Source organism: Chamaea fasciata, unplaced genomic scaffold, assembly GCF_029207755.1.
Source record: "Chamaea fasciata isolate MVZ Bird 193981 ecotype frontalis unplaced genomic scaffold, bChaFas1.0.hap1 SCAF_27, whole genome shotgun sequence".
Taxonomy (NCBI): domain Eukaryota; kingdom Metazoa; phylum Chordata; class Aves; order Passeriformes; family Sylviidae; genus Chamaea; species Chamaea fasciata.
The window spans coordinates 652,501-669,540 of NW_027094112.1; the positions used below are offsets into that span (position 1 = coordinate 652,501).

Consider the following 17,040-nt stretch of genomic DNA (forward strand, 5'->3'; position numbering starts at 1 on the left):
TTGGCCATAAACATTTCAGAGGCTTCAGTGAAGCCCCGGGTTCCGAGCTGGAACAGTGTTGTTCGATGGGGCTCTGGAGACTCGTCCCCTCCAAAGGTTTTATGGGATAGAGAGCAGAACTACAGAGCTGCAGTTCCAGGGGGGGGTTAGAGAGGCAGGAAAAGGGGATTCAGGGCTGGCAGTGATGGCTTGGAAAGGGTGGAAGCACTGGGATTTGGGAATTCGGAGGAATTAAAGAACATTTCCCATGTTTGAGGTGTCATTTTACAAGGGATGGGGTGCCAGAACACAGGAAATGTGTATTCCTTGACAATATCCCATCCATCTCTGCCCTGTCCCTGTCCCTCCCACTGCCAGAGGACAGGGATGGATGGGATATTGGGAAGGAATTCCTGCCCCTGAGGGTGAGGAGGCCCTGGAATGGAATTCCCAGAGCAGCTGGGGCTGCCCCTGGATCCCTGGCAGTGCCCAAGGCCAGGCTGGACACTGGGACAGTGGGAGGTGTCCCTGGGGCTGGAATTGGATGAGCTTTAATGTCCCTCCCAACCCAAACCATGCCATAATTCCATGGATTCACATTTCCTAACCCTTGCTCTGAGCGTTTTCTCCCACCCATGGTCTGACCCCTCCTGGAAGAACGTTCACCCCCCGATTTCTTTGTTCCCCTCAATCCCAGTGGATTCCCTCCAATTTATCCATAAATTTTGAATTAATTCAACAAGGAGATTCCATAAAACCAGTCCCACAGAAACTTCATGGCACAGGAGCAGTTAGAAGCAGGAGAGGGAAGAAAACTTTGAATTTGTAGGGCAGGAGAAGGATTTTGGTTGGAAAACAGGGTTGGGAGGGAATCGGGAATGGATGCAAAGGAAAAAGGGTCTGGAGGGAAGGGAGGGAGATGAGGCAGAGCCTGGAAGAGGCAGAGATTGGGAAGGGAGGTCAGGAAGGGCCATCGGATCCAAGGGTGAGAGAATGGTTTGGGTTTGGGTTTCCTGCTCCCCCGGTACCCTGGGGAAAAGAGGATTTTATTAAAAGGTGGGAAAGTGAGGACAGGAAAACTTCAGAGTCCAACTCCCCCCACGCCCTAAACGGGGCACCTCTGCCAGAGCTGGGGAATTGAGTGCAACAAACCCAGCCAGAATTTTCTGGGAGAATGAGGGGGAATGGTCTGGCTCCCTCTGGATGTGCCGGGGAATGAGGAGGAGGAGAGGCCGAGTTTCTTGGAGCAGGGCAGTGGGGAATCCCATCCCTGAGGGATTTCGTCCACGTGGATGTGACTTGTGGGGACATGGGGCACTGGTGGCCTAGAGGGAACAGCTGGACTCCATCTCAGAGGGCTTTTCCAACCTTTATAATCCCGTAATTCCACGTTATTGGGAACTTAAGGCTGATTTTGCACCTGAACCTCAGGCCCAGCTCATCCACGGGGAGCAGGAGGTGGAGCAAACCTGGGATGAGCCCAGAGGGGCCGCCCTGGACTTTTTATGGATCTCCAGGAGGTTCCAGTGCTGCTCCTCCTGTTGGATTTGCAAAGAAGGATCCTGGAGCTCCAAAATCCCATTTTCCTTAGGGACACTCCCTAACACCCCCAGGGGAGCTCCCAAGGGCTGGAAGGGTCAAATTCATCCCTTAAAACCAATTCCTCAGGAAGGGAGCAAATGGAAAGGAGCAGCCAGGATGGGAAAGGAGCTGGAGATGCAGACAGACAATTCCAGCACCATTAACTGGGAAGAATTCCAGGACTATTAACTGGGAGCTGGGATCAGCCGGCTGTGGCTGCTCTGGGTTTTTAGCATTTCACAAGGGCTGGAGCTGCCTGGGATGGAAATTCCATGAAGGAGGTCTCGTTAGGAAGGGAGGGTCCCGGTTCTGGTTCCATTAGGAACCCAGCCCGGGGTGGGGACGTTCAGGGAGGTGTTGGATCCTTCCTTGGGATCACTGGAGTTTGGTGCCATCAGCCGCGTGAGAGGGTCTGGGCAGGAATCGGTGCTGGATCCATCCCAGAGCCAGAGGGAAATGGGGCAGGGGAAGGTTCTCCCCCCAGAGGGTGCTGGGCACTGCCCAGGCTCCCCAGGGAATGGTCCCAGCCCGAGGCTGCCAGAGCTCCAGGAGCGTTTGGACAGCGCTGCCAGGGATGCCCAGGGTGGGTTGTTGGGGGGTCAAGGGTGGGACTCAGTCCTTGTGGGATCCCTCCCCAGCTCAGGATATTCCAGGATTTTATGAAACTGCCCTGACCTCTGCTGGGATCATCTCCACCACATTTCCCTGTCTGAGAAAACGAAACAGGCGGGAAAAACCAGGGATGGCACTTCCAATTAATTGAAGGAGTGACCGTCTGTGGCTGCGGGCAGATGCTGGCAGCTCCCGGGAGGCTCCATGCCAGGAGCAGTGTGGAAAGGCAGGAATGGGGCCAGCGAAAGGCTGGGGCAGGAGCTCATCCTCCCCTGCCCCTTGGATCTCTTCCCTGCAGGTTTTCCAAGCTCATCCCCTCTTCTCCTGGCATTTGGGACAAGGAGGATCCATCCAGCTAACAAAGAGTCAAATCAATTTTTTTTTTTTTCCTTCTCCTTTCAGCACCTGCCAGCTGGGAACTGATCCCGGTAATCCTGGGGAAAGCCGGGATCAGGAGGGTTGGAAAAGTGTTTAATTCATTAATTAATTATTAACGACTGCAAAAGGGCCAGGCTGGGAGGTTGTCACCCTCAATTAGAGGCTGGAGCTGGATTTCTCTAGGCAGGAGCAGCGGGAGGAGCCCTTGGGAAGCTGCCAGGGAGCACAATTCCTGCCGGATCCGGGGGCAGGGATGTTCCTGCTGCTTTTCCTGCTGCTTCAAAGTGGTTTGTTCCCACTTCGGAGGCAGCAGGGCAGGATGGAGGGAGCAGCTCCACATCCCCCCCACCAACCCAGAACTGGGATAATCTGGAAGAAAGGAACGGGATTCCCTCAGGAATCCCTCAGGAGGAGGATCTGGAGGTGCTGCAGTGAGAGGGATCAAACCCAATTAAGTCTCCAGTTAATTCTTTCCATGGCTGAGGGTGGGATTGCTCCATCCATCCTGCTCCTGGCTCCTTGGAGGCCTTTCCCGGCATTCCAGCAGCTCCAGTGCCACGGAGAGCAGGAATCCCGCTCGGAAATGAGCCCAGCACTTCCGAGGGATCAAGGCTTTGGATGGAAAGGCTTTTCTTGAGGTTTCAGCCCTGATTTGGCCAGGAAGGGATTCATGGGATTCATGTCCTGCCCTGACCCTGGCCCTCTCTCTGGCCCTGGCCTGTCCCCATCCCTGTCCACCAGCTGATGTCCCTGTCCCTGTCCCCAGCTGACACCCCGTCCCTGTCCCCAGGTGACACCCCGTCCCTGTCCCCAGCTGATGTCCCTGTCCCTGTCCCCAGCTGACACCCCGTCCCTGTCCCCAGGTGACACCCCGTCCCTGTCCCCAGCTGATGTCCCTGTCCCTGTCCCCAGCTGACACCTCGTCCCTGTCCCCAGCTGATGTCCCTGTCCCTGTCCCCAGCTGACACCCCGTCCCTGTCCCCAGCTGATGTCCCTGTCCCTGTCCCCAGCTGACACCCCGTCCCTGTCCCCAGCTGACACCCCGTCCCTGTCCCCAGCTGACACTGTCCCCAGCTGACACCCCTGTCCCTGTCCCTGTCCCCAGCTGATGTCCCTGTCCCTGTCCCCAGCTGACGTCCCCGTCCCTGTCCCCAGCTGATGTCCCCGTCCCTGTCCCCAGCTGATGTCCCTGTCCCTGTCCCCAGCTGACACCCCGTCCCTGTCCCCAGCTGATGTCCCTGTCCCTGTCCCCAGCTGACACCCCGTCCCTGTCCCCAGCTGATGTCCCCGTCCCTGTCCCCAGCTGATGTCCCTGTCCCCAGCTGACACCCCGTCCCTGTCCCCAGCTGATGTCCCTGTCCCTGTCCCCAGCTGACACCCCGTCCCTGTCCCCAGCTGATGTCCCTGTCCCTGTCCCCAGCTGACACCCCGTCCCTGTCCCCAGCTGATGTCCCTGTCCCTGTCCCCAGCTGACGTACCTGCCCCCGCCGTGGGGCGAGTGCCGCTCCCCGGAGCTGGGCCTGGCCTTTTTCCCGGTGTACAGCGTCACGGCCTGCAGGATCGACTGCGAGACTCGCTACATCGTGGAGAACTGCAACTGCAGGATGGTGCACATGCCAGGTCAGGGCCACCGGGGGACACCTGGGGACACCTGGGCCATAGGGACAGGGACACCGGGGGCTGGAGGGACTGCGAGCACCTGGGGGGGGAAGCGCCCGTGGCCTTTGGGAAAGGCTGGATGTGAGGCAGCCGCGCCCTGGAGCCAGCAGGGCCAGCCCTGTCCTGGGGGTCAGGGACAGCACGGGCGGACGGAGGGATTGTCCAGCCCTGCTCCGGGCTGGGGCAGCCTCACCGACTTCTGGGGCCCTTGTGGGCACCACGAAATCAAAAAGACATCCAAGAAACTCAAGAGGGTCCAAAGGGGGACGTGAGGACGGGGAAGGGTCTGGAGGGGCCACACGAGGAGCAGCTGAGGGCACCGGGATTGTGCAGCCGGGGCAGAGGAGGCTGAGGGCAGAGCTCAGTGAGCTCAGTGTCCTCGGGAGGGGCACAGAAGAAGCAGCTCCGATCTCTGCTCCCTGTGACAGGGACAGGACCCCGGGGATGGCTGGGGTTGTGTCACAGGGGGGTTGGGATGGGTCTCAGGGGAAGGTTCTTCCCCCAGAGGGTGCTGGGCACTGCCCAGGCTCCCCAGGGAATGGTCCCAGCCCGAGGCTGCCAGAGCTCCAGGAGCCTTTGGGCAGCGCTGCCAGGGATGCCCAGGGTGGGTTGTTGGGGGCTCTGGCTGGGTGATCCTGGGGGTCCCTTCCAGCTCAGGATGCTCCCTGTGAAATAGGGGCAAGCAGGGAAGAGAGACCTGAGTCTGATTGAGGTTGGAAAAGACCTCTGGGGTCATCAACTCCCAGCTCTTATGGCTCCAGTGCCACCCTGGGGGCTGTTCCCAGCAGAGGTGGGCACAGCCGGGGTGCGCTGGCTGCGGGGAGGGCCCTGGGCGCCCACGGAGAGCCCGGTGTCCCCCTGTGACGGCTCTGTCCTGTCCCTGCAGGGGACGCTCCCTTCTGCACCCCGGAGCAGTACAAGGAATGCGCAGAGCCCGCGCTCAGTGAGTACCGGGGCAGTCCTGGGTCCTGCTGCCAGGGACGGGGCACCTGCAGCCTGGGGAGGGGCTGCGGCTAGCCCCAGCTTGCCGGGAAGTGCCGGATGCACCCTGGGATGAAGTCTCTCCTGGTTCTCCATGGGGCAAAGGGCTCCGTGAGCGCAGAAACCCTCGGGATCGGGGGGCCCCAGGAGCCCCTCCGGGGCCGGGTCTGGGATGGAGGGGCCCATTCCAAGTCTGGATTGAGGAGACTCAGCCATGAGTTCTCCAGGCTGTTGGTGATGACAGAGTGGGGCCTCCAGCGAGAAGCCTCTCCAAGGTGATGAGAACTGGGATGAACTGGGAGAGGAATGTCCAGGAGCGGCCCCTTGGCCCCTTTCTGGGAGGGACAATCTCTGCTCCGTGCCCCTGCTCCGTGAGCTCCATGCCTGCCCCCCCGCAGGTCTCCTGGCAGAGAAGGACAGCAATTACTGCATCTGCAGGACCCCCTGTAACCTCACCAGGTACAACAAGGAGCTCTCCATGGTCAAGATCCCCAGCAAGACCTCGGCCAAGTACCTGGAGAAGAAGTTCAACAAGTCAGAAAAATACATCTCGTGAGTGGGGGAGGACCTGAATTCCTTTGGGTTTTGGGAGGGAAATGTCTGGAGAACGCCCGGTCCTGGCCAATCCATCTCCAGCACAGGGGTTTCCTCCAGGGAAGAGCAGACAGAAATCCTGGAAGGGACGAGGTTGATTTCTTCTCAGCAGAACAACCTGAGTTCCTTTCTGAGGATTGTCCTTGTGGGAATCCTCCAGTCCCACCAAAAAAAGTGCAACATTTCCCAGTTTTGCTGGTCCTGGTGCCGATCTGTACATCTGGACGGAGGTTCTCAGGCCATGGGGCTCTCCCAGCCCGGGGCATGTGATTGCCATGTGTGGGGAGTGAGAGTTGTTCCAGATCCTTTGGATTCTGCTTCGTAGAATCCCAGGATGGTTTGGGTTGGAAGGACCTTAAATCCATCCAGTGCCACCCCTGCCATGGCAGGGACACCTCCCACTGTCCCAGGCTGCTCCAAGCCCCAGTATCCAGCCTGGCCTTGGACACTGCCAGGGATCCAGGGGCAGCCACAGCTGCTCTGGGCACCCTGTGCCAGGGCCTGCCCACCCTCACAATTAGGAATTACCATCCAAGAAAAGAGTTCCCAGCAAAGTGAGATCCAATATCCTGAGGAATTCTGGGGAAACCTTTCCCAGCTGTTCCAAAGGCTCCCAGAGTCCTCAGGGTGCCCTGAGCTCCTGCTCTGCACCAGCTCCAGGTTCTGTGGGTTCTGAGGACCCCAGGGAGAGGAACAATCCAGACAAAGAGGAATAAAGCCCCAAAATCCAGTTTTGCCTTTAGCCCAAAGGATTGAGCCACCAGTGCCTCCTGGGCTGATGTTTTTCCCGTTTCCACAGAGAGAATATTCTCGTGCTGGACATTTTTTTTGAAGCACTCAACTACGAGACCATCGAGCAGAAGAAAGCCTATGAAGTGGCAGCCTTACTTGGTAAGGGGGGCCTGGGGCCAGTCTGGGGTCTCTGCTGGCCTGGGAGGGACAGAGGGGTGCTGGGAGGGGTCCACAGCCTGGAAACCCCCGGCAGGGCCCCGTCTCTACTCTCCTCACCTCACCACGGCACCCCAGGAATGTCCCCACGGGTACTCCGTGTGTTCAGGGAAGGTTCTGGAGCTGCTCCATCCCTGCCTGCTCCCTCTTTCCGGAGATTTCGGGGCTGGGTTTGGGACTGGGTGCCCTCTGTGGGGCAGGGTATGGAGGGCATCCCAAAAGCATCTCCCCATCACCTCTTCCTGCTCCAAATCCATGTTTTCCAGCCAGGCTTGAGCTCTTGGCCTTCAGCTGCTTCATGGAGGAGGAGACCCCACGGCAGGTTCTGCTCTACCCCTGGCTGCTCCCAGCATCCCAGTTTTGGGGGATTCTGCTCCCTGTGGTGCTCCCTGGACAGTGTGGGGGGGAGGACACCCCAAAACCATCTCCCATCACCTCTTCCCTGCTCCAGATCCATTTTCCAGTCGCCTCTTCCAATTTCCAGCTGGGCCTGAGTCCTTGGCCTTTGGACACCTCATGAAAGGGCTGGAGGTGTCCCATGAAAGGTTCTGCTCCATCCCTGCCTGCTCCCCTTTTTGGAGATTTTGGGGCTGGGTGGCCACTGGGGGCTCTCTGTGGTGCTCCCTGGGCAGTATGTGGAGGGACATCCCAAAATCACATCTCCATCACCTCTTCCCTGCTCCCAATCCATCCTTTGCAGCAGGAGGTGAAGGAGACCCAATGGAAGCTTCTGGAGCCGCTCCATCCCTGCCTGCCTGCAGCTCCCCGATTTTGGAGATTGGGGGTTGGGTGGGTGCTGGGTGCTCTCTTTGGTCTGGGAGACATCCCAGAAGCATCTCCCCGTCACCTCTTCCCTGCTCCAAACCCACCTTTTCCAGCCAGGCCCGGGCCCTTGGCCTTGGGATGCCTCGGGAGCCCCCGAGCGGCTCAGCCCCAGATCAGCTCCAGCTCTGGGGTCCCAGCTGCAGATCTGGGGTTGGCCCCATTGGGTTTGGGATGAGGTGAGCTCTCCCTGAGCCGCCCCAAATCCCTGGATCCCTCTGGAATACTGGGAGTGCTCAGCACCTTGGGAAGCTGGAGCTGGGTCACCCCTGGGGCACAGAGGTGTCCCCATGTCACCTCACATGGGTGGCCCTGCTAAATGGCCCCTCAGGAGCCCTTCTGCACCTCCTGGAGCTTTCCCAGGGATTCCAGGGAGGAAGAGGAGGGTGCTGGAGCCTCTCTGACCCACACCCCCTCTGCACCTCACAGCACCCTCATTCCCAAGGCTCTGGAGCTTCAGGAAGAGCCTCATCCCAGAATCTTTTTCCCAGGCTCAAAGTCTCCAGGTGATTCCCTGTGGTGTGAATCCAGAACACCCCTGGGATCATTCTGGGTCCTCCCTTTGCTCCCAAACTTTTTCCCTCTTTCCTCCCTCCGTGTCTCGTGGACACCCCTGGAAAAGGCCCCTTCCCCCCCTCCCCCGTGGATGCCTTTGCTCAGGGCTGTTCTCCAGCAAAATCCATGGATTTGCCTTCCCTGAGCACCACATCCCAGTTCCCTTCCCAGCACATTCCTGGGAATCTCCTCAGGTTCCTCCTCCACCCTGGGACACTCAAGCAGAAGCCAGGTGATGCGTCCCAAAAAAACACAGGCCACCTCCCTTCCCACTTTTTTGCCAGGCTGGGGTTTTCCCTTGGCTCCAGGGACATTCATTCTTCCCAGCACCTTCCCCAGACGGGGAATCGGGATTCCTGGGATGCAGCCTGGAATGCTGCAGGCTCCATTGGCAGGAGAACCATTCCAGGGGCCAGGGCCCATTCCCGGGATGGTGCCGATGCCGTTGGAGACGCTGCGGCTCCGGGGGGGATTGTTCCGGGGGGGATTGTTTCCCAGGTTTGAGGATGGCAGGGCCCCGCGGGGCCCGGGAGCCCTCACGGTGCTGTCCCCTGCAGGTGACATTGGTGGCCAGATGGGGCTGTTCATCGGGGCCAGCATCCTCACCATCCTCGAGCTCTTCGATTACCTGTACGAGGTAAGGCCTTCCCAGCCCTCAGCCCAGATTTCCCCTCCTGGAGCCCCTCAGCCCAGATTTCCCCTCCTGGAGCCCCTCATCCCAGATTTCCCCTCCTGGAGCCCCTCATCCCAGGATTTCCCCTCCTGGAGCCCCTCATCCCAGGATTTCCCCTCCTGGAGCCCCTCATCCCAGATTTCCCATCCTGGAGCCCCTCATCCCAGGATTTCCCCTCCTGGAGCCCCTCATCCCAGATTTCCCCTCCTGGAATCCCTCATCCCTGGGATTTCCCCTCCTGGAGCCCCTCAGCCCTGGATTTCCCCTCCTGGATCCCCTCATCCCAGATTTCCCATCCTGGAGCCCCTCATCCCAGATTTCCCCTCCTGGAGCCCCTCATCCCAGATTTCTGTTCCCTGGGCATCCCAGAGCCCCCACAGAATCCCGTATTTCCAAGCTGCCTGATCCAGCTCTGCCCTCACCCCAGCTCAGCGTGGGCACAGGGAGTTTCATTCCCATGGGATGTGAGAGTTCTCCGTGGCTGTTGGTTTAACGTGTCCCAATCCGGGCTGGGGACACGTCCCGTTCCAGGGAAGGGAATCCCCCAATCCCAGCTCTGAACTCACTTCAAATCCTCTCATTTTCATATTTCTGTTTGGAATGCTGACTTTATACTTTGATATTTTCAGACAATTTCCCCCATCCCAGTCCCTCCTTGGCAGCTCCAGCATTGGTGTCATTAACCAGGAAGAAAAAATATGGAAAAATTCCAGGCCTAAAGCTCAGAGAGCAACAAAAGCTGAGCCTGAACTTAGAGCTCGGCCTAGATACGCAAATATTTCATTACATTTGCCTTTTCCTGGATTTCTTGGGGATTTTTCCTAAGCAGGCCATAAGAAACCTCACAAATCTGGGATTTTCCTCTCTCTTTTCCTCCTTTCTTTGACATTTGCTGATGAAATTTGTCAAACGTGGGGGCTTTTGCTGCACTTTTTGGTTTTTTTTCTTCTTATTTGAGCTTAAAATTCATTTTGTCCTCTCAGAGAAGCTTCCTGGGGATGCCCCAGCAGGGGAATCTTCACATTCCCAGATATTTAACCCCCACCAAGCTGGAAAAAAGGAATAAAATACCTTGAAATTAAAAAAAAAAATCCACAGTTTTCCCCCTCTGCTCAGAGTTTCACAAAGCCGGGGGTCGGCACCTCAAAAATTTGAGTTTCCAGCCAAAATACTTAGAGATTCTGGGAATGGCAGCAGCCAGATACATTTTTTGGGGTTTGGTTGTTTTTTTTTTTTCATGGATTGGTCAAATCTGGGGGAAATATTGACCAGAAAGAGGCTTTTTGTGATCATCTGTTGAGCTCCGTCCTCGTGGCCCCAAATTCCCACCACGCTTCCCTGCACCAGCCAGGATCCACATTCCTTAGGAACTGGCCCAGTTTTTTGGCGTTTCAGGATTTCAGCTTTCTCCTTGTTGCTTTTCTTTCTCTTTCCTCCCAGCGTAAGTTTTCCAGTAAAACACTTCCCAAGTTTGGTGGGGTTTCCCTGGAAGCCAAATCCTGCATCAGCAGGAAAATGAGGAAGGGGTGGGAAGGGAAATGGAGCTCGCAGAGCTGGGAGCTTTCCCTCAACTCCAAAAGGGTCCCCAAAATGGAAAATTTGTGGGTTTTATTCCTTGTAAGAAAATCCTGGAATGGTTTGGATGGAAGAGACCTTAAGGATCCCACCCCTGCCGTGGCAGGGACACCTCCCACTGTCCCAGGCTGCTCCCAGCCCCAGTGTCCAGCCTGGCCTTGGACACTTCCAGGGATCCCGGGGCAGCCACAGCTGCTCTGGGCACCCTGTGCCAGGGCCTGCCCACCCTCCCAGGGAACAATTCCTGCCCAATCTCCATCCATCCCTGCCCTCTGGCAGTGGGAAGCCATTCCCTGTGTCCTGTCCCTCCAGCCCTTGTCCCCAGGCCCTCTCCAGCTCTCCTGGAGCCCCTTTAGGCCCTGCCAGGGGCTCGGAGCTCTCCCTGGAGCTTCTCCTCTCCAGGTGAGCACCCCCAGCTCTCCCAGCCTTGCCCTTGGAGCATCCTCCTTCTCCCAAGCCTCGGGAATGCAGCCCAAACCCATCGGCACATCCCGGTGCTCCCTATCCCACTGCAGCCTCTCCCCACCTTAACCCTGACTCCGTCTTCTCGCAGCTGATCAAGGAAAAGTTATTGGACCTTCTTGGAAAAGAGGAAGAGGACGGGAGCCATGACGAGAACGTGGTAAGGAGAAAAGGGAAAATGTCCTGGGGCTGCTGGAGCTCTGCCCACGTGTCAGGATCCAGTTAGTACAATTATAATTAGGGACGCCTCTGCCCCAGGCAAGGTGCAGACAGGACCAGATGCCAGTGACGATGCTCTGGAGAGGTTTATTGGATGGTAAAGATCAGAGAGGGAGAGAGAAAAAGTGAGGGAAAGAACTGGAAAAGGAGTGGGTGGACCAGAAAGAGAGTGACAGGGCCAGAAAAAGGAAAACAATGACCCGTGGATCCCAGCAGTGCTCCAGGGATGGTGTCCAGCCGCCCGAGGTGCTGAAGGCCCCCAGAAGCACAGGATGGGTCCGTGCAGCTCAGGCTGGGCGGGAAGGCCCGGGCACGTCCCTGCGGGGTGGAGTTGGTCCCTCGCATCCCTCTCCGGCTTTGGGGCGCCACGTGCAGTCCCGCAGGGCTGCAGGAATGGCCTGGGCGGTGCTCTGGGGGGCTCGGACGGATCGTGACACCCCCTCAGCGGCTTCTTACCCAAAGATCCCGTGGATGTGAGCCCCCCTGGCCTTCCCAGGACTGGGGGTGCCACAGCTGAGGGTAAAGGGAGGGTGGGTGTTCACCACCTCAGACCAGAGGGACACCCAAAACCTCCCCCCCCCCCTCATTTTGGGGGACTGAAGCTGCCTCCTGCAGGCTCTGGTGTCCCCCACCCCAAACCCAGCCAGGGGAGAGTCCCTGCTGCGTTTGGCTTTCTCTTGGATGCATTCCTCTCCCTCAGCCGCGTTTGGTTCTTCTCCTAGGCCTGAGATGATCAAAGAGTGGATTTTCCCTTTATCTAACTTGGTGGTTTGACTTACAGTCACAAGTCGCAGTCAGGCATCTTCAGGGAGGCTTCTTCGCCTTCTTGATCCAGTTTTTGTTACAATGAGCAAACCTTCATATCAGCGTTTGGGGGATGAGCTGTTTCAGGCTCTGACAACCCCAAACCCAGCCAGGGAAGAGTCGCTGCTGCGTTTCTTGTGGGCTCACTCCTCTCCCTCAGCCTTGTTTGTTGGAGGTGATTGAAGGATGGGTTTCCCTTGTTCCAATCCCAGCAGTTTGACTTCCAGCCCAAAGCTCTCCAGGGAGGTTTCTGTGGTTGTGGCTCCTTTATCTAATCCTTGTTACAATGAGCAAAACTTTATCAGGAACAAAACACCTTGAAATTTCAAACAAAATCCAGTTTTCCCCCCTCTGCTCAGAGTTTCACAAAGGGGGGGGTCAGCACCTCAAGAATTTGGAGTTTCCAGCCGAAATGCTTAGGGAGAGCTTCTGGGAATGACAGCAACGAGACACAATTTTTTTTTTTCATGGATCGGTCAAATCTGGGGGGAATGTTGACCTTAATGTTTGAGGCGTGAACCGTTTCAGTCCCTGGCAATGTGGGAGGGCCGGGGGGCACCCAGCAGCTGTGGGAGAACTCATTCCCTGGTCTTCCATCGGCAGAGCACCTGTGATCCAGTGCCAAACCACTCGGAGAGCCTGAGCCACACTGTGACCGTGCCCCTGCAGGCCCCGCTGGGGACGCTGGAGGAAATCGCCTGCTGACCCCTCCCCACCACAGTGCCCATCCCCAGGAAGGAAAACTGCACAGGGAAAACAGGGACCCAGCTCAGGTTTGCACCGGGGGGGGAAAAAAAAAAAAAAAAAAAAAGATGGGGAAAAAAAAAATACTGGGAAAAAATACTGGGAAAAAAAAATACTGGAGAAAAAAAAATTATGGAAAAAAATTATTTTAAAAAATCTATTAAAAAATAAAAAAAAAAAAGAAGAAGAAAAACTTGCTATGCATTAAAAGAATATAAAAATAATATAAAAATATAAATTCTAAATATACTCTGCCCAAAGTGAGAGGCGCCTTGGACCTGACTCCTGTTGTCCTTTCCTCCTTGGGGGGTTTGGCTCCAAGCTGGGAAGCCGCTCCCAGGCTGGGAGAGCTGGGAATGTTCACCTGGAGAAGGGAAGCTCAGAGAGGAGAAACCTCAGAGCCCCTTCCAAAGCCTAGAGGGGCTCCAGGAGGGCTGCAGAGGGCCTTGGCCCACGGGGTGGAGGGACAGGACACTTGTTGGGATTGTCCAAGCCCGAGCAGCAGCAGCAGCAGCAGGAAATGCCAAAGGAAGCATCCCAAATACCCTGAGCACTGCAGGCCAGGGCTTCTCCTGGCCCCGGCATTCCTCAGCTGCCTCTCTCAGCTCTGTTCCTCTTTGCAGTCCCTGGGTTTCAGTGCCAGAAGGAGCATCCCAGAATTCTCCATTCCCACCGCCGTAGGCTGAGAGGTTTAGGATAAAAGAGCCAAAAGGCGCCGCTCTCGGACTCTTCTCCTCCCCTGGGGGAGGTTGGGCTGAACCCCGAGCCCAGCCCAAGGTGAGCATCCCTGAGAGGAGCCACAGGGGCTCCCCATGGATCATCCCAGTCCTGCTCCTGTGCCCGCAGCGTGCGGGAGCAGTGGGTGGGGTCGGGTTCGTTCAATTCTTCTTCTGATTTTTGGAATTTCCTTCTCCTCCCATTCATGGATTCTGTGCTTTCTCCTCCTTCTCCTGACTGATATTAAAGCTGGTCTTGTGGAAATGGCCAGGCTGTGTCGTTCCTCCTCATCCCCAGTGGGAGGGCAGATCCCAGGAAAAGCCTCCCCAGGGCTCTTCCTCATCCCTTATTCCTCCTTTTCCCCTCCCACCACGTCCTCACACAGCTCTGGGTGGGCTGGGAGTGGTGCCATGGCCGTGCTCCGCTGCATCCCTGTCTTCTCTGGGATGTGCCGGGATCTCTGGGATGTGCCGGGATCTCTGGGATGTGCCGGGATCTCTGGGATGTGCTGGGATCTCTGGGATGTGCCGGCGTCTCTGGGATGTGCCGGCATCTCTGGGATGTGCCGGGGTCTCTGGGATGTGCCGGGGTCTCTGGGATGTGCTGGGATGTCTGGGATGTGCTGGAATCTCTGGGATGTGCCAGGATCTCTGGGATGTGCCGGGATCTCTGGGATGTCTGGGATGTGCCGGGATGTCTGGGATGTGCCGGCGTCTCTGGGATGTGCCGGGATCTCTGGGATGTGCCGGGATCTCTGGGATGTGCCGGCATCTCTGGGATGTGCCGGGGTCTCTGGGATGTGCTGGGATCTCTGGGATGTGCCAGGGTCTCTGGGATGTGCCAGGATCTCTGGGATGTGCCAGGATCTCTGGGATGTGCTGGAATCTCTGGGATGTGCCGGGGTCCCTGGGATGTGCCGGGATCTCTGGGATGTGCCGGCATCTCTGGGATGTGCCGGGGTCTCTGGGATGTGCCTGGGTCTCTGGGATGTGCCGGGGTCTCTGGGATGTGCCGGGGTCTCTGGGATGTGCCGGGATCTCTTTGCTGACAGAGCTGTTGGAAACCTCACCATGAGGTTTTGGGATTTCTCAGCCTGGAGAGGAGAAGCTTTGGGGTGACCACCCTGAGGCCTTCCAGTGCCTGAAGGGGGCCTGGAAAAAAAACTGGAGAGGGACTGGGGCCAAGGGATGGAGGGACAGGACACAGGGAATGGCTTCCCACTGCCAGAGGGCAGGGCTGGATGGGAGATTGGGCAGGAATTGTTCCCTGGGAGGGTGGGCAGGCCCTGGCACAGGGTGCCCAGAGCAGCTGTGTCTGCCCCTGGATCCCTGGCAGTGTCCAAGGCCAGGCTGGACACTGGGGCTTGGAGCAGCCTGGGACAGTGGGAGGTGTCCCTGCCATGGCAGGGGTGGGAATTCAGTGATCATTAGGCTGCTTCCAACCCATACCAGGCCGGGATTCTGGGATTAGAACTTTTCCTTTACTGATTCGCTTTAACTGGCTCCAAAGTGGAACAAGAAAATCCGTTTCCATCCAAGTGCATCCCAAAATGTGTCAGCAGTGGCTTCATCCCTGGATCCAGGCACTGAGGGGCTGCTCTGCCGCTTCTCCAGCACTGGGAGAGCCCTGGGAATTTTCAGAAACCCCCAGGGACAAATGAGGGTTTGAGGGGCCTGGGAAAGGGCCCGGAGCCCTGATGGAGAGGGATGGGAGGAGATTTCGTTTCCAATTCCAAACGCATCAGGATAAAGGGTTCCTTTTCCAGAAAAAAATAGAGGTGATAAAGATCAGGAAAACGTGTGAGAATAATTCGGGGATTCAGGAGGAAAAACAAGAGAAGTTGTTGGTCCCAGCTCTGCTGTCTGCCCCAGGATTTTACAGGGAAAAGGGAAGCTCCATTCTTTGTAATTGCTCCCATGCTGGCTTGGAGCACATTCCAAGGAAAAGAGAAAGGAGTGGAAAAGGCACTGGCAGATGCATCCCACCCCTGTTGGGTGTCGGATGGATCTGCAGGGATGGGAGCAGGGATCAGGGATGGGAGCAGGGATGGAGCAGGGATGGAGCAGGGATGGAAGCAGGGATGGAGCAGGGATGGAGCAGGGATGGAGCAGGGATGGAGCAGGGATGGAGCAGGGATGGAGCAGGGAGCAGGGATGGAGCAGGGATGGAGCAGGGATGGAGCAGGGATGGAGCAGGGATGGAAGCAGAGATGGGAGCAGGGATGGAGCAGGGATCAGGGATGGAGCAGGGATGGAAGCAGGGATGGAGCAGGGATGGAGCAGGGATGGAGCAGGGATGGGAGCAGGGATGGAGCAGGGATGGAGCAGGGATGGGAGCAGGGATGGAGCAGGGATAGAGCAGGGTTGGAGCAGGGATGGGAGCAGGGATGGAGCAGGGAGCAGGGATGGAGCAGGGATGGAGCAGGGATGGAGCAGAGATGGGAGCAGGGATGGAGCAGGGATGGGAGCAGGGATGGAGCAGGGATGGAGCAGGGATGGAGCAGGGATGGAGCAGGGATGGAGCAGGGATGGAGCAGGGATGGGAGCAGGGATCAGGGATGGGAGCAGGGATGGAGCAGGGATGGGAGCAGGGGTGGAGCAGGGATGGAGCAGGGAGCAGGGATGGAGCAGGGATGGAGCAGGGATGGAGCAGGGATGGGAGCAGGGATGGAGCAGGGATGGAGCAGGGATGGAGCAGGGATGGAGCAGGGATGGAGCAGGGATCAGGGATGGGAGCAGGGATGGAGCAGGGATCAGGGATGGAGCAGGGATGGGAGCCAACCATCAGCTCCCAAAAACCCCAAAATCTTGATGGAAAAAAAAATGAAAAAAAACCCCAAAAGTCCCTGTGGGAGATGAAAATCTCATTGACAAGGCAGGAGAATCCAGAGTGGGATTGACTGGTGGGTTTGGCTGAGCTGGAGCTCAGGAAATTCAACCTCAACCACAAATGCATCAAAGCTGGAATTGCCATCCCAAGGGATCATCCCCCTTGGAGCCCCACAGGGCGTGAAGCACCAGATCATCCGTGCTGGGCAGCAGGGCCCCAGGGCTGGGACAGTGAGGAAAATCCCATGGGAATGCTTCAGGCGGAAAATCAGGAGCAGAACCGGCTCTGAGAAGGACTTTCTGAAGAAATTCCTTCTGAATTTTCTGAAAGAAGAAATTTCAGCGTTTTTGGGGAATGGAAGAGCTCAGCCTGGCATGGAGAGGGCTGGAGCCCAGGCCAGAGCACATTCCCAGGATATATGGCCCAGCCACCACCTCCCTGAGCAGCTCGCACGGCTGCTTCCCACAAGGACCAGGGAAGCAGCCAGGAAATGCTCTTGGAGTCGCCTCCTCTCGCTCAAGGTCACCCAAGCACCTCTCCCTATTCCCCCTTCATTCCCAGCATTCAGGAGGCTCCTCCATCCCGCAGGATACTCCAAGGAGCAGCACTTCATCATTCCCAGGAATCACCAGCTGTGAAGGACATTCCATGGTCCATTTTCCCCGCTCCTCCCCTTGAGCCTGCGGCAAGGACAGCAATTAGAGGCAATTAATGGGGATTTTTGGCAGGAAAATCGTCCTTGTTTTGTGTTGGTTTGGGTGGGAAGAGCCCTATCCCAACCCCAATCCTAATCCCATCCCAATGGGAATTTCTGTGGTGATTCCCCTCCCACCCCTTGGAGGTTTCTGAAGGTTTTGTTGCCTTCTCCACTCCAAGAGCTCAGTGATGATCCATTCGCTCGTGGAATT

The 17,040-nt window shown here is 57.2% G+C and overlaps 1 protein-coding gene across 2 annotated transcripts in view; it reads left to right on the plus strand.

Moving 5' to 3' along the window:
• LOC136301925 (acid-sensing ion channel 2-like) overlaps window positions 1–13,590 on the plus strand; it is a 70,693-nt gene extending 57,103 nt beyond the window's left edge. The window contains exons 4-11 of one of the 2 annotated variants that reach the window (XM_066205178.1): window positions 4,020–4,170; window positions 5,096–5,152; window positions 5,589–5,742; window positions 6,584–6,675; window positions 8,667–8,746; window positions 10,911–10,979; window positions 12,446–12,615; window positions 13,210–13,590. In XM_066205178.1, the coding sequence (XP_066061275.1) occupies window positions 4,020–4,170; window positions 5,096–5,152; window positions 5,589–5,742; window positions 6,584–6,675; window positions 8,667–8,746; window positions 10,911–10,979; window positions 12,446–12,547 (705 nt within the window). In that variant the 3' untranslated portion in view covers window positions 12,548–12,615; window positions 13,210–13,590. Of the gene's footprint in view, window positions 1–4,019; window positions 4,171–5,095; window positions 5,153–5,588; window positions 5,743–6,583; window positions 6,676–8,666; window positions 8,747–10,910; window positions 10,980–12,445; window positions 12,864–13,209 lie in introns of those variants that run through there. The other variant, XM_066205177.1, reaches the window with a different exon arrangement.
• Window positions 13,591–17,040: the final 3,450 nt, after the last annotated feature.